Raw genomic sequence first — 14,979 nt, 5'->3', positions numbered from 1 at the left:
ATTCAGTGTACTGGTGAATGCTTCCTCCCATTAGAACTGGACTCTTTAAGGATCACTGAGCCTCATCACCTCCTCCACTACAAAGACTAAAGCAAAGACAAGCTGAGGATCTCACGGCAGACGTAACCTCAGGCTAACCCCCTCTCTAAACCACACATTTAACCCCAGGATAAGTCAGGTTTGACATGAGGGTTAAAGCCTTTTTACGCATTAGAAACTGAACCCTGCTGTGTAGAAAGGTTAACAATACCTCTGTGGTGCCAAACCCTGAGATGTAGTATTATGTGAAACACTGTATCAGTTGGGGTCATATACCATTCAGATGTGGGGGTTGAAATGAAACCATGTTGATGAAAGCAAGTACTGCATGTTAATTCGGGTGTCTTACAATTCAGGGTCAAAGTAGAAATGTTGCTTAATTCAGCGTTAAAAGCTTTTTTGTCAACAGATGTGTGAAAGGATTTCCTCAAATGAATGAATTAGATGTGAGGCAGACTATTGATCCATGCTGCTTTAATCTGCTCACAAGCCTTTTTCATAGCAGGCTTTTTGACCTGTCATAGTAGGAAAAGCTCAGGTGTCATTAATAAAATTAACAATTGGCTCTGGTCTATTCAAGTATGTTTTATACCAGGACCCTGGAACTGAGGAAGCTAATTCCAATTCAGCCATCTTTCATTTTATCATTTGACCTGTTGGCCTCTGTATTGAAGGCTTTACCACATTAACACAGCTTCGGATATACTGAAGTTCGTCAGTTGTGTGTTCGTGTTATGGCAACCATTTCTTTTTCCTACGTGGTATAGATAAAGTATCAACTGGTGTTTTGAAACCTTTTATATGAGCCCAATGCAGAAATAGTATAGTGTTGCCACCATCTGCCACTTTAAGTAGAATTAGTTTAGGAATTGGTAAAACAGCTGTCGTGGTATTTCAACCAGACAGGAGAGAAACCATTATCTGTTTCAACCCCTAGTCCACCGAATGACTGTAGAGGCCATTAAATGCACGTACTGTATCCAACTGCTTACTACACAAAGAACAATGTGATGTGAGGAAGCTGTTGTTCTTGTTAGTGATGGGCATTTGTTTGGCTTATTATGCCTTGGAGACTTGAAAATATTAACCACTGCTTCTAAACTAGAATTTAATCTGAGTCTGCGGATGAAGTAGATTTTGGCCTATAGGTTTAGGACAAGTGATTAAAGCAAAAAGTTATATTAAGTATGGAATAATTCCTCTGCTTCTCTAAGATATAAACCCATCTATTTCCAGGGTGCCTCACTTAAGACTTAATCAAATGTAGAGGGAAGTTATAGCACCATCTGTCTCCCACTGCTACAAGGCTAAACTCAGCTGAAACTCTGCGGTCTGCACTCTTTTACTCATAAGAATTTAAATATTTCTAACCTCTCGCACTCACTTGCCTCTGAAACATGCAAAGCTTGCAGCGCTCGTGGGAATGTGCAACATTCATTAACCCTGAAAACAAGAAAAAGACCTGAGTGGTACAAAGAGAAGTTCCCAGTGGACAGTCAACCTTAAAGACAGAGATAACAATACACAGAAAGAGAAGATATCTGATCGTTTTCACAAACCGAAGGAACTCAGAAGTGATAGAGAGAAATGCACATTATGCAGATTCTAGTGAGATATAATGGGGGGATATGCCTCGGAGAGCCGAGAGATGCAAAGAGGAGATGGGAGACAGAGAGAGAGAAGCATGGATGCAGACTAAATTGGTTTGTGAGAAGATAAAATGTGGCGGTGAGCTGTATTTTACACCACGAGAGGCAGAGAAACAGGAAGCTAACAGGAGGAGGAAACAGAGTAGGAATGCGGTAGGCAGAGGTGAGATTAATTTTGGATGTGATAGAGCAGATATGCATGTTACACCGAGAAGTTTAATCCAGCAGATGGGCAGATCACACTCACAGAGGAAACTAGCTTGAGGATGCCAAGACGATGCAAGTGTTTTGAAGATGAGTGATGCCGGTTTTGAAGAAGGTGTGGATGAGTTTAAAGCTCGAGAGAAAAAACTATTGGAACAATAGTGAGGAACTGAGAAGGAGAGAGGGAAGAAATTTAGTAGGTTGACATGAGATTGAACTTTAGGCTCAGAGACTAAATGAGTTTGGTCAAGGAAACACTGAGAGAATGAAGAAGTAGGCAGACAGAGAGAAGTGAGGAGTGAATTAGTTTTGGGGGATGGGATGAAGGTGGGTAATGAATACAGAGCAAGGGGAGACTAAATTATGTTTGGCAAGATAAATTGTAGAGTATAGAGGAGGTATAGAGGGGGAGGAAAACTACCCAGGACCTGGGGGAGGAGGGGAGAAATATATATGGAATGACCACATTAAATGGGAAACTATTGGACTGAGAACTTAGGCACTCAACTAACTGAATGATGAACTTTTTTAACTGTGGCAGAACTGAGTGGAATGGAGGGCGGTTGGCATTGGCATGTTCGAGACTAAGCTACCAGGTTTTGGACCCAATATATCTAGTGAGTTCAACAGGTGAGGTACATTAGATAACTATGTTAATCCCCTGAGGGGAGGCTAGCTTGGTCCCCCAGGTGCAGTGACAAACTAGAATGGCAATCAGTATCAATTATCAGTATCCCTCCTCTATCCAAGTTTATCTAAGTCCTCTCAGTAGTTTTTGTGTAATCCTGCTGACAATGAAAACATAACCTCCTTGACAAAAGTAATAACAAAAGAGATATAAGTCAGACAGGTCACAGCAGACAAATATATAAAAGACACACAAGCTAAATGAACTATGTAATGCAACTGATCAATTGATAAATAAAAGACCAACCATGGACCAATAAAAACAAACTATTCATAGCAAGCTATTCAGGTCAATCAATAAAATGTGTAGACTACTTAAAACACCAAACAAGAGAACTGAGTGATGGTTCTTGGTACTTTCCTCTTAAACTTTTTCTAGTAATGAGGCAGATCAGTCATGGCAAACTAATCCTTGCTGGGGAGCTCAGCTTCAGAATCAGCACCATGGACAGCGGTTGTGACACTCACAGTACATACTGAACCTGTTAAACTCCTCACACACACCACCAGAGAATTAAGGCTCAAGACTTCATGTTCATCGGAAGAGGAGGTCCAGAAAGAAAGAAAGAAAGAAAGAAAGTCCCAACTGTGAATGTCAACATCATTTTGGCTCAACAAACATGAGAGTTCCAAAGTACACACATTTAAATTTAATGACACAACTGAAACCTATCCAGACAGTCTGCAAACTCCTCGGTAGTCTGTGATTAAGCAGAAAAAAATTTCAGCTTATTAGACATATGCCCAATGGCAGATCTGAGCCATGAAATCAGAGCTAATTATTTAGCTAATCTGAGCTAATTATGTACTCATACAACTGCCAAATGAAGCCAAGAAAACTGATGTTGTAAAACTTTAAATTCTCTGTAAGTCTAATAGTTTTATACAAGACAGGTGCAGCAGGAGTGTGTTATTCCCACCCATGATGACTTTTGAGGCAGACATATTTACATGTTTTGTCTTTATTGTGTTTTTTAGACAAATGCAATGAATAAAATCTCTGAACTGTAAAACACTAAACCCAAGTCAGAATCAAGGACTAAATGAAGGAATTAATCAGCCTTCATATAAAGCATGTATCCTAAACATATCGTTAATGAAGAATTATGCACCTAATTACTGTAGAATTAATCACAACACGGTAGCAAATAAAATGACTATAATAATTTACTGTGTAGAGAATGGAGTCATTTAAAGTTAGCACATTTTGCAGGGGTGGAAAGGAAGACAAATTAAAACTCAATTAGTTTTGGATTGATAAGACTCAATGTGAAAACTGAAGAGAACGAATGTCAGAGACAAGCTTTTGGGCGATAAGACAGTGACAGTATTTCAGGAAAAATAGATGAGTGAGGTCCTTAAAGGTTGAATAAAGATCGCTTTTCAAACCATGAAAAAAGCAGGGTGTGTTGTGTGAAGATATCACACGCAAAAGATGAAGTTCGAAATTCGACATTTGAAAAGACAGACTGAAAGTGAGGGATGAGAGAGTGATGAGAGTAAAAACAGTTTGAGGACAGAGGATGAGAGAGATGAAGCCTGAGTTGTATGGGCAAGATAATACCAGGCTGGATGGGTGAGAGTGGGGGAGTGAAGAAGGGAGAGAGATAATGGTATAGGATGGATTCAGAAGCCTCAGTGACATCAATTTTAGAGGTCATTAATAGAATGGATGAGTTTGCAAGTGTATGTGTTGTGTGTGTAAGAATGAGACCAAATTAGCTGAGGACAGGGTAACAGGGAAAAAGGTGTGTGTATCTGTGTATGTGTGTAAGTAAAAGCAAGGTAGACTAAATTACTTTAGGGAAATTAAAAAATGGTGAAGTGTTGGTTGTGGTTGTGTGTGTGTGTGAATGTGTGTAGGTGTTAGAGAGAGAAACGGGACACTTAAGGAGAATAAATTACCTTGTGGAGTGTGAAAGAAAAGAGCAGTAAGTGGTCCAAACAGTCAGAGCGATGAAACCGCTTAGTTTCTGGGATGAGGTTTGGAACGAGCGAGAAGATAGAGGAAATAGAGACATTCATAACAGACATGATTTGGAAACAGGCAAGTTGTATGAAAAAACACACTGCAGGGGACATGATTTGCTGAGTTGGGTGGGATGAATGCATTAAACAGTGAGAGAGGAAGGACAGAGGAGACTAAATGAGTTTTGCGGAAATTAGTTGGAGAGGGAGAGGGGGGAGGCAAAGAAGAACTTCTACAAATACCTCAGGCCCCTCTGTGGTGTTTATTGGAGGTATTCGTGTCATGACAAAAAAGATAAATTAAAGGGTAATTCCAGTATTTTTTAAAGCTGGGCCCTGTGTTTAGATATTTTGGTGTGTGAATGAGTTGTCCCAGTAAATCACTAACAACAGCCACTAAGCATGCTGCAATCTCAGCAATGTAATCCTTGAGGGCAACATGTAGTTTCTGTTAGTTGGTTGAAAATGTTTTTTTGCCCAGTATTTTGCTCAATCTCATTGTTCCATCAGACACGTTGCATTGCAGACCTTTGTCTCATTGGTCTATGCAAAAGTCAGCATCAACTAAGATGCATAAAGGAAGCATGATATACCTTTGCTCACCCTTATAGCAGTCATAAATACATGTCAGATTTTTTCAGACTTAAAAGACTTACTTTACATGTCTTTGATATTCAAAGAAAACGTTTATTTCTTTTTTCCATGTTATTGGTTGAGATTTATATGCAAAGTGCATATCTGTTTTAGCTGAACATTAGTCAGGAGGAATTAGACAAGTTGAGAAAGAAAAGGGTAAAAAGTATTCAGCTGCAGAAGTAACAAAAAAGGTTATGTAGTAGGCAAGAAGGAATAGAACATGAGATAGTGACGGAATGAAAGGGTCGGAGAACAAAATAATTAAATGGAAAGAGAAAGCTAAAGTGAATCGTAAATACATGTGGGAGGTGATGGTTATTGATATGTAGCATCCGATCGTTTGAAAGAAGGAGGTTGAGGCAGATGAAAGTAAAAATGGAGGAAAAAGCACATCAAGAAATGAGAAGCACAGAGCGGAAGGGAAGAGAGGCAGGAGATTGAAAAGGGGAAGAGAGGCTTTGAGACTGATAGAAACTTGTATTGAAGGGAAATACAATGAAAATGAAACAGAAACAGGTTTATAGAAAGGAAACTTGGTGGGAGGAGGAGGAATATTTCAGAGAGATCTCAAACAATAAGAAGATAAAGAGGAGGTGTAAAGAGCCATCTAGAAAATGTAAGAAAAAGCAAAAGGGTACCAACATTAAGGAGAAATAAAACAAAGATGCTGAAGGGAGATGATGTTAGTTCAAAAGTTCAAATCAAAGTTATTAAGTAACTTACAAATAGATATGCGTTCACTGAATCAGGCTGTTCCAGATTTGCCCTCTTTGGTGCATTTAAAGCTGTATAATCTGATTTATTTCTGGAATACTGTTCACTTCAGTTTTAATTTGTGCATTAGAAGCAAATTCTTCTTAAGATGGACAGCAGAGAGACAAACTGTACTGATGATGTCATCCAGATACAAATCTTGGGGCTGCTCAATAGACGGTGAATAATGGGACAACTAATAAGACTGTATGTCAGCAGCTGTGATTATTTTACTGAGACATGAGGGCATTGTGTGAATCACAGACGGAAACCCTATTTTCAAGTCAAACTCAATTAAATGACACATCTTGAAGAACGTGACCCCAAGTGTGATCAGTGGGCCACTTTCACCTGATGACATCATCACTACTCATGTCTTGAAGCTCTGATTTTCAGCTTCAGGAGACCATAGTCTATGGTTAGACATTCTGACTCAAGGTAAAGAGTCATATAGGTTGACTTTATCTCTCCAGAGCTCAGACTCTGTATTACCCTTCAAGGCGCCCTTTTGGTTGAGGAGGTGTATGAGGAAAAAAGAGCCCCAGAAAGGGGACCGACAGATGCAAGACAAGAGGAAGGAGAGGAGGGAAGCAACTGGGAGTGTATTGGCCTCTAGGGATGTACCATGTGTTGGGGTGGGAGGAGGGGGCGATGGGGTGGGAGGTAGGGCGGAGCAAACTAAGATGCCGGGGGGTTGGTTGAATAATACTGGCTTTGATGAATAAAACATCTGCGTGAATGAAGGGGTGGTGTGAATGCATTAAGCCAGGCATAGAGGAAGAAGAGAGGAAGAAAAGAAAAGAGAAATGGCAAGATGTAGAAGGAGATGAAGGGAGGAAGGAGAGAGGAACAGTAAAGGGAGTGTTTTATATATAGAGATGTAAGGTGGGGGGAAGATAGAAAAAGAAGGAAGGAACAAGGAGCTAGAGGAGGAGGAGGGAGGAGAGGAAGTGACTGCAAATAGTTCTCAGTTTTTAAACAATAAAGGCAAGATGCAAGCAGAGAAGAGTCAGAAGTTTTCAAAGTTGAAATGTATTTTCAAGTTTGTGTGCTGTTAGTAGCATGGTGTGTGGCTTGGATTGTGTGTATGTAAGTGGATGTGTCTGTCTGTGGATCTGTTGGTGGTGAAATTTAGATTCTTTCTCCAGCGTTTTAAACTTGACTGAAAACTTCAAAATGAACTTAAGAATCACATAAGCAGCATTTTAGTGGTGGAGCTGTTTGAAGTGGAGCTAATTTTAGCAACTACTGTTGGGTACACTGCTGAAATGATGAGCTGATGGGTTGAAAGGAAAAAAATAATCAATGATTTTAAGAAACATTTGCTTGTTTCATTTATGTAGAATACGCCGAAATAATCACTTTATCCAACTCGTCCAGTGTGAGGATTTCCCGCTTTTCTGTGTTTCATATCATTGTGAATTTAAGTGTTGACTTTGTGAACAATCTGACATTTTGTAGACTAAACAATTACACAGCTCACTGAAAAACATATCAATAAAGTGGCACGAAATGAAAATGATTAATTACAATTAAATAGATAAGGAAATACTTGTTACCAGTTGGATGGATGCATGCATGATGAGCTCTTGTGTGTGGGTGTGTGTCCTTCTTTGTTTGGCTGTGTCGGTGCGTTAAGCAGGCTCTTGTGTGTCTGGTGGGTGTGTGCGTTTCATCTGTGTGTGCGTAAATGAAGTGCTTGGGTGTGTTTGTGTGTATCAGACACTCACTGTTTGTTTAGTTATCGCCTGACCATGTGAGTCTGAACACTGAGCAGAATGAGGAATTACACACTAAAAGCAACTGTTTGTTCAGCTTTAAATGTGTGTATGTTTTGCCTATCACTGATGATCAGAGCAAGTGCCTCGGTGAGGTTGACGCCTTCGGACCGTCTGGGCAAAATCCTAGAAAAAAAAGTCCACCATTGAGTCCGTCTGACATCATGTCTGCACTGCTTTACCTCCTCTAATTAGTGTGAGTGTGTGTGTGTGTGTGTGTGTGTTTGTGTGTGTGCTGAGGTTTTTTTGTCTGCAGTTCTTATTTTTGATGCTGTGTGTGTGCATGCAGCGGTGTGTGTTTTTTGTTTTTTTTGTCCTCCATCCTCAATTTATTTCCTGCCAGGCTCTCAACCTGTGCGCAACTGGGTGTGCATAATGGACCAGCGTTTGTTTTTGTAGGTGTGTGTGTGTGTGTTTAGGTCTCACCACGCGCATAATTCATGAGTATTAATGTCTATTTATTTATTTTAATATTAATGAGAGGGTCTGTGCGGATGAATGGGTGCAACAGACAAAGGCAGGGAAATTGTGCTGTGTTAGGGTGCATTTGTGTGTGTGTGTGTGTGTGTGTGTGTGTGTGTGTGTGAGAGAGAGAGAGAGAGTGTGTGTGAGAGAGAGAGAGTGAGAGAGAGAGAGAGTGTGTGTGTGTGTGAGAGAGAGAGAGAGTGAGAGAGAGAGAGAGAGAGAGAGAGAGTGTGTGTGTGTGTGTGTCCCTATTTAGTTGGTTCCCTCTTGTGTGCACTTTCATAGAAGTATATGTGCAATGTAAGAGGGGAGAGAGGATGAGAAAAAGCTAAGCCAGGACTGACAGATGTGATAATTTCAATGTCCTTGGGCTTTTGTTAGCTGAGCTGGGTGTGTGACCGGGTGTCTCATGTGTGTGTGTGAGTGTGTGTCCTCAGGGTGATTTGGTGGTGTGAGAGTATATATGTTAGCCAATAACTGGCAGATCTCTGCTGCCTGGTGGCATGAGGAGAGATGTGGAGAAAAGGAGCAAAACTGAAATCAACTTTGAGATGAAAGGAGAGAGGAGCAGATTACTGTACCGAAACATGGAGATCGTTGGATGGATGGAGGTGATAAAATATGGGATGAATCACTTTACCAGAATGAGCTATATGAGGTAAGCAAGGAAGTAGAGTTCAGTATGAAAGGTTGACAAATAAAATTGATCAAGCACAAACAATCGAGGCACTAAGCAAAGTAAAGAGGGACATATGCATTAGTGCAGAGAGTGTAATAAAAGCTTCCTTTGCTCGCTGTCTTCAAAGTTGAGCACTGTCAGTTTTGGCAGGAGGAAGGAGGATAGAGGGATGAGGAGAAATGAAGGAAAGGACACATGATAGAGGGTAAGTTTACACTAATGATTGTTGTAAAAGCTCTAAATGTTCACAGCTGAATACATCATACTGTTTGTGTTGTATGTGTCACAGATAGTCAGTATCAGTGTGTATCAAACATGGTGTGTGTGTTTGCTATTACAGCTTTTCCCTGTCTGTGTGTGTATGACTTGTGCATTTGTGTGTGCTTGTGACTTGCCCTCGGGTGTGTGTCGTGGCTGTGTTTGGACTGCGTATAAGAGTGTGTCCATGTGTGTGTCGGATGATATTTGTGTCCAAATGATCATGAGGAAAGGTGAAGGCTTCTATTGACTTACAACCGAAGGGCGTCATCTGGTTGTGTGTGTGTGTGTGTGTGTGTGTGTGTGTGTGTGTGTGTGTGTGTGTGTGTGTGTGTGTTTGTGTGTGTGTGGCTGTTAAGATGTGAGGACTCTGCCAGTGGGCACTTTGGCATCTAAAAGCAGCACGAACAATGTGCCAACAGAAACAGCTACATGATAAAACCCGACAGCCTCGAGGGCAGGGGCAATGATTTGTGTGTGTGTGTGTGTGTGTGTGTGTGTGTGTGTGTGTGTGAGAGAGAGAGAGAGAGCGAGGAGGGAATATGAAAGAGACTGTTTTTTAGAGATTGAATGTATGTTTATGTCTTTGTTTGAGAAAGAAAAAAATGTGTGTTGCATCCATTATTAATGTGTATGAATTTTGGTTTATTTATTCGTTATCTTACTGTGTGTGTGTGTGTGTGTGTGTGTGTGTGTGTGTGTGTTTGGAGCCGTCAGCAGGTTCTAAAGTGGGTCCTTAAGGAGCCATCTGTCTTAAGGCTAGTTTCAAACCCTGTCTGCAGTGTTTATATGGAGGCCACTGGGTGTGGGTGTTTTTGTTCGCAGCTGCTAAGTGTCAGACAATGTGTGTGTCCAATTCTGCTCAGGGAAAGGTGAAACCCAAAAAGAAAGGGTTAGCGTCTACTCCTACATACCTTTTTTATGTGGGTGATTGTGTATATGTGTATTCGTGTGTGTGTGTTTTGCGTGGGTGTTTGTGCCTCCAGAGACTCCTCAGACTGGCGCTTGTTTGACTGGCAGCCAAATCTGTGTTTATTCTCGTCTGCTGATTTGTTTGTGTTGTTTTTTTTCCACACTTCTAAAGCAACAGAATCGCAGTCGGCTGGAAAATACTTTCCGCCCATTTTTCCCTGCATACACACTCTTCTAAATACTGTACACTGCGCTGACCGTTCATCTGAGGGATGATGAAGGTTTGTCCTTTGTAACAGTTGTTCTTACTCCTGCTCCTCAGGTTTCAGCACCCTGCTGCTTCCACCATCTAATCAAGTGCTAATTTTCATCTAAAGTGGTGAAAGCAGTTTACTGCCTGATGGGAAAGGAAACCAGCAGCGCTCTGTCAAGTTGTTGACATCGAAAAAGAACCACTGCTTTATAGATTGGCGCAATTTCAAGACACTTGAAATATCTGTCTGGAAAACCAGAAACCAGAAAGCTCTCAAGTGACACAACCTTTTATTACAGGGCCCCTAAAGCAACAGCAGCTGTGAATAGAAAGCAATCAGCTGATTGCAGTTGTGAAAGTACAACCTGTGTGTTAATACAGTTGAAAAGATGTGGTCAACTTCTATGATGTTTGTTTGTAGACCCTGATCATTTTCCCGCTGTAAACACATTAGATCTGCTCATTGTAGCCATGCATGCTGTGCCTATTTGATTAATGCTCTTTGTTGAAGAAAAATAAAACAAACTGCTCATTTTCCTTTACTTGAAAATCATCTAGGTTTTAACGCAGCAGTTATTCGATAACTCAACCATGCTAACAATATGCTACCTTTGCCTGCTAAATTGGTTTTCTAACATTTAGCCCCCAAGCCTGATTGTTTAAGAGACTAGAAACAGAACATGTGGGCAGTAACTTTATATCAAGTAGGCTACACTGTGTTGATTGGTTAAGAGGAGAGTTTTGAAACCTTATTAATTATACTGTATCTATAACATCCATCTCAGCCATGATGGAGGAATGAGGCTTAGGGGAGTCAACTATGTTTATGCAACAGTACATGTAGTCTTGCATTAGTTGCATGTTTGATATTTTAGAGTGGCAGAAGCAGTGTTTTCTGAGTAGGCAATGCTAGAGATGAAAGACATTACCTTCCTCAAGAAGAGCATCTGAACACTTATGGAGTATTGCTCAAAGAAGTTGCTTCAGGGTAGGATAAACAGTTTATTCCACATTGATATGACATATGACTGACATATTCAGTATCCATTTCTTCTAGTACATCATTTAACATTTAGTATGTCATGCTCATAGTCTAATGATTAAAATATAAACATCATGACAATATTTTTTCTCAACCATCATTTGGATTCAGCATGTATAAACCTCAGCATCTTGACTGGAATTTAAAGTTATCCTCTGCTGTTTTGGACAATGCTTGGTTGCACAGCATGTGTTTGTTTTGATGGACTTCTCGGTGAGTTCAATGAGGACAGCGCTAGTGAAAGTTAATTGCCTGAAGTCTCTGTGAAGCAAGCACTAGAATGGCAAAACTGTCCAGATACTTTCGATGGATTCCTTCCTGGAAATTATATCTTAATGCTTGTTGCATTAGTTTGTGAATGTAATTAAATATTGTGATTTTCTTGTGATGATAATAATCTGATAATAGCTCTCACTTGTGAATGGGATCTTTATTGAGAAAATTGGTAATGTTTTCTCTCAGTTTCGTGAGCTTTTGGCTTTCCATTCTCACTGTGAGTTTTAAAAAAAAAAGTTTTTCAGTGTTGTTGATAATCCTACTGAGATTCAGAAATAATCAATTATTTTTGTTTTAACCCCCAGGTGACCGATGTGAGTTTGACCGGCGGCAGGGCAGGTGTGTGCCAGGTGTGTGTCGTAATGGAGGAACGTGTCGGGAGCTTTCAGGTGGAGGTTTCCGATGCGAGTGTCCTGCAGGAGGCTACGAGCGTCCATACTGCACAGTCACGGCCCGCTCCTTCCCACCAAAGTCCTTCGTCATGTTCCGGGGCCTCAGACAGAGATTCCACTTGTCCATCTCGTTAACGTGAGTAGATCGGAGGTCAAAATTTCTATATGTGACATTCCAAATGTCACTTTCTGTTCAGATTTTTGCTTTTTTCTTCCTTCGTTCCGTTCTTCCATCCTTTCTTTCCACCTCTTGTCATCCAGTTGCACTCAGACACAAATCCATAATCACCACTCTTTGATTCTCAGTTCTCTTCCTCTTAAGGAGTCTCTCTCCTCTTTGCTTTAATCTATTTATTTCATCTCCCTCTCTGAGATCGATCCTATTATTCATGGCTTCTCTCTATGCTGCCTCCACTTCTCTCTCCAGTGAGAGGTGCGGTTTCTCCTCTCTTTCTTCTTTCATCCATCAATTTACTGGTTTCAGTAACATCTCCTTTGCTTGCTCGCCTTCCACTTTCTCTTCTTATCTTACATCTTATCACCTCCTTATTCAGTCTCGCCTGTTTCAGCAGAGGTTCCCAAGCCAAATTCTGAATTTATTGTGATCCTATGCTCTGACTGTGAAAGGATCAGTACTCTTTATTTTTCAAGAAAAGTAGTCTTCACGTCACCAACCCAGATCAAAATAGGCTAGTCTGAGTTGCATTAAAGTTCAAATAATATAATGCAGTTTTCCTTTTATAAAGCACCATTGAAATTGTTGATTTGTGCAGTTTTGATGCTCAAAATTGGGCTTGTTCTCAGACCTTTTGCTAGGGCTTTAAAGCTTGAAGTTTTTTGAAGCTGAAGTTTTCTATCTGAGTTTAAAATCTCTCTGACAAGAGGAGGTTGACATACATGCCACCTGTAGAGACATGTGAATGAGATCAGATTTGCATTAGTTTTTTTTGCATACAGTCTTTTAACTTTGCTTGGAGCACTACTAAGCAGCCACAGCCTCGAAGCTTATTTTGTTGGCTTTTAGATCATAATGTCACAATATCTTACTGCAGAGGTCAGTGATCGTTTCCTTACTTCAGGTCCTTTGTCTTGCCCACCCGCCGCCATCGTTTCCCTGCTGCTCCTTCATCTCTTGACACACCGAGTGGTCATCTACGGGAGATTTGAAGTGGTCCTTAAGAGTGGTCCGGCGGGATTATGGGATGGTTGCCATGGGTGATGTCGCCTAATGATAGTTGCTAGGGTGACATTGCCCATGGGGTTGTTGCTAGGCTGAGTGGCCACCATGGAGTGGTTGCTATGAGACATTGCGGTCATGGTATTCTTGACAAATGAGCTTCTGTGTATTGTTGGTGTGTAACAGCTCCACTTGATTCGTTTCATTGATCTCTCTCCAATGTGGGCAAATGTTGGCAACAATGGTGCTAGTTGATAGTGAGAGGGGCTCTGTGTAACAGTTTCTAGCAATTTACATATTTTAATCACTTTTTTATAGGCGTTGTATGAGTGGGTTATAACCTGACATGAAAAATGAGACCTTCCCCATCACTCTCAGTTGCCTATACCAGTCAGTGGACAATTTGTTTGAGTTGTTTAATGCTACTGGACTGTGGATTTCTTTGTGAAGGACTTGGGTCGGATTTTCCGTGACAGTCCCAATGATGTGACTTTATGTAGTTATCGAGTTCCTCTTCTCAGCGGCTCTCTCTGCTCTGCTTACAGAGCGCAACAGTAGGTAAGGTTAGATTAGAAATGGAGTACGCTAACATTAACTAATGACCAGCTTACAGCACAACACAGAAGTTCCACAGAGCCCCTTTAAGATTCAAACTGTTTGGGAAAACCAGGGCGAGGAATGTCCTTTCCTTTCAACAACTATAATCAAAATGCCATTGAAAAAGTAAGATGTTGTTGAAGAGATACTGTAAGAATGGATGCACGATCCAATTTTTATTCAGGTCTGGTCTGATTTTGATCTGCAGATATAGAGTACCAATCCCATACCAGTGTTTAAATAATAAGCTTGTATGAGTCACCGTGCAGATACAGATTTGTGTAAGGCAGCATCAGGCTTGACTTTGTAAACTTTGTAAAACAAAATGACAAACAAAATAACAAATAAAAACATAGAAAGTTACTGAATCATTATTTATCCTGGATCCATCCCTTTATTCAGATCCACACCAAAAGTTAATGGGGTCTAATCTGGGTTGAGACCCATCATCCATCCTAGTTTCATAGAAATCCATTCTGTCATTTTTGTGTTTAGTAATCCTGCTGACAAACCAACCAATCAACAAACGGACACAGGTGAAAACATAACTTCCTTGCCAGAGGTAACAATAGAACTCCATCAACTAAAAAAAAATGTAAACATTGAATAACAATTATGTCACAAACTAGTGCAAACAAACTTGGTAAATTAAATCACAATTCACAAAGGTAGTACAAACAAGTAACTTTGTAAAAGCAAAGCATTCAAAATAAACAGGAATCAAAATTCTTTGTAAACATTTAGTACATATAGGCATGTAGATGCAAATAGAATAGAGTTGAATAGATTGGCCTCATAGTCACAGTCACCAGATCCAGCTATTTCAGTAAGTATCGGACTGATATTAGTATGGAATCAGTGCAGTGTGGTCTTTTTCAGCACTGCCCTGCTTCACATTCAGTCAAACACATTGACATCTGGGAGCTTCAACCTCACTCTGCAGCATCAACAGAAATTTTAGTGCCTTTCTCGAGGGCACCACGTGAAAAGATTTTGCCTTACGAGACAGCGAAACCTTGATCTTATGCCTAATGTTGCTTGCTAAAGTTACTTTCATGTTATCTGATATGTCCAACTGTAGATACACATTACTCTGGCTGACTGTCAGCCTTCTTCCCCTGACGCCAGTGCTTTATTTAGCATCCTGTTTGCTGCCAGCTACACTCTTTGGCCTGATTTTCACATCAGGGCCAAACAGGACTTAATCATTATTC

At 40.5% G+C, this 14,979-nt stretch overlaps 1 protein-coding gene across 1 annotated transcript in view; it reads left to right on the top strand.

The window, feature by feature from the left end:
- celsr3 (cadherin, EGF LAG seven-pass G-type receptor 3) overlaps window positions 1–14,979 on the top strand; it is a 108,371-nt gene that overhangs the window by 37,413 nt on the left and 55,979 nt on the right. Inside the window, exon 4 of the mRNA XM_073469526.1 lies at window positions 11,905–12,127. Coding sequence (XP_073325627.1) covers window positions 11,905–12,127 — 223 coding nt within the window. The remainder of the gene's footprint in view (window positions 1–11,904; window positions 12,128–14,979) is intronic.

The sequence above is a fragment of the Pagrus major genome, chromosome 7 (assembly GCF_040436345.1).
Source record: "Pagrus major chromosome 7, Pma_NU_1.0".
Lineage (NCBI taxonomy): Eukaryota > Metazoa > Chordata > Actinopteri > Spariformes > Sparidae > Pagrus > Pagrus major.
This window is presented reverse-complemented; position numbering and strand designations above follow the sequence as displayed.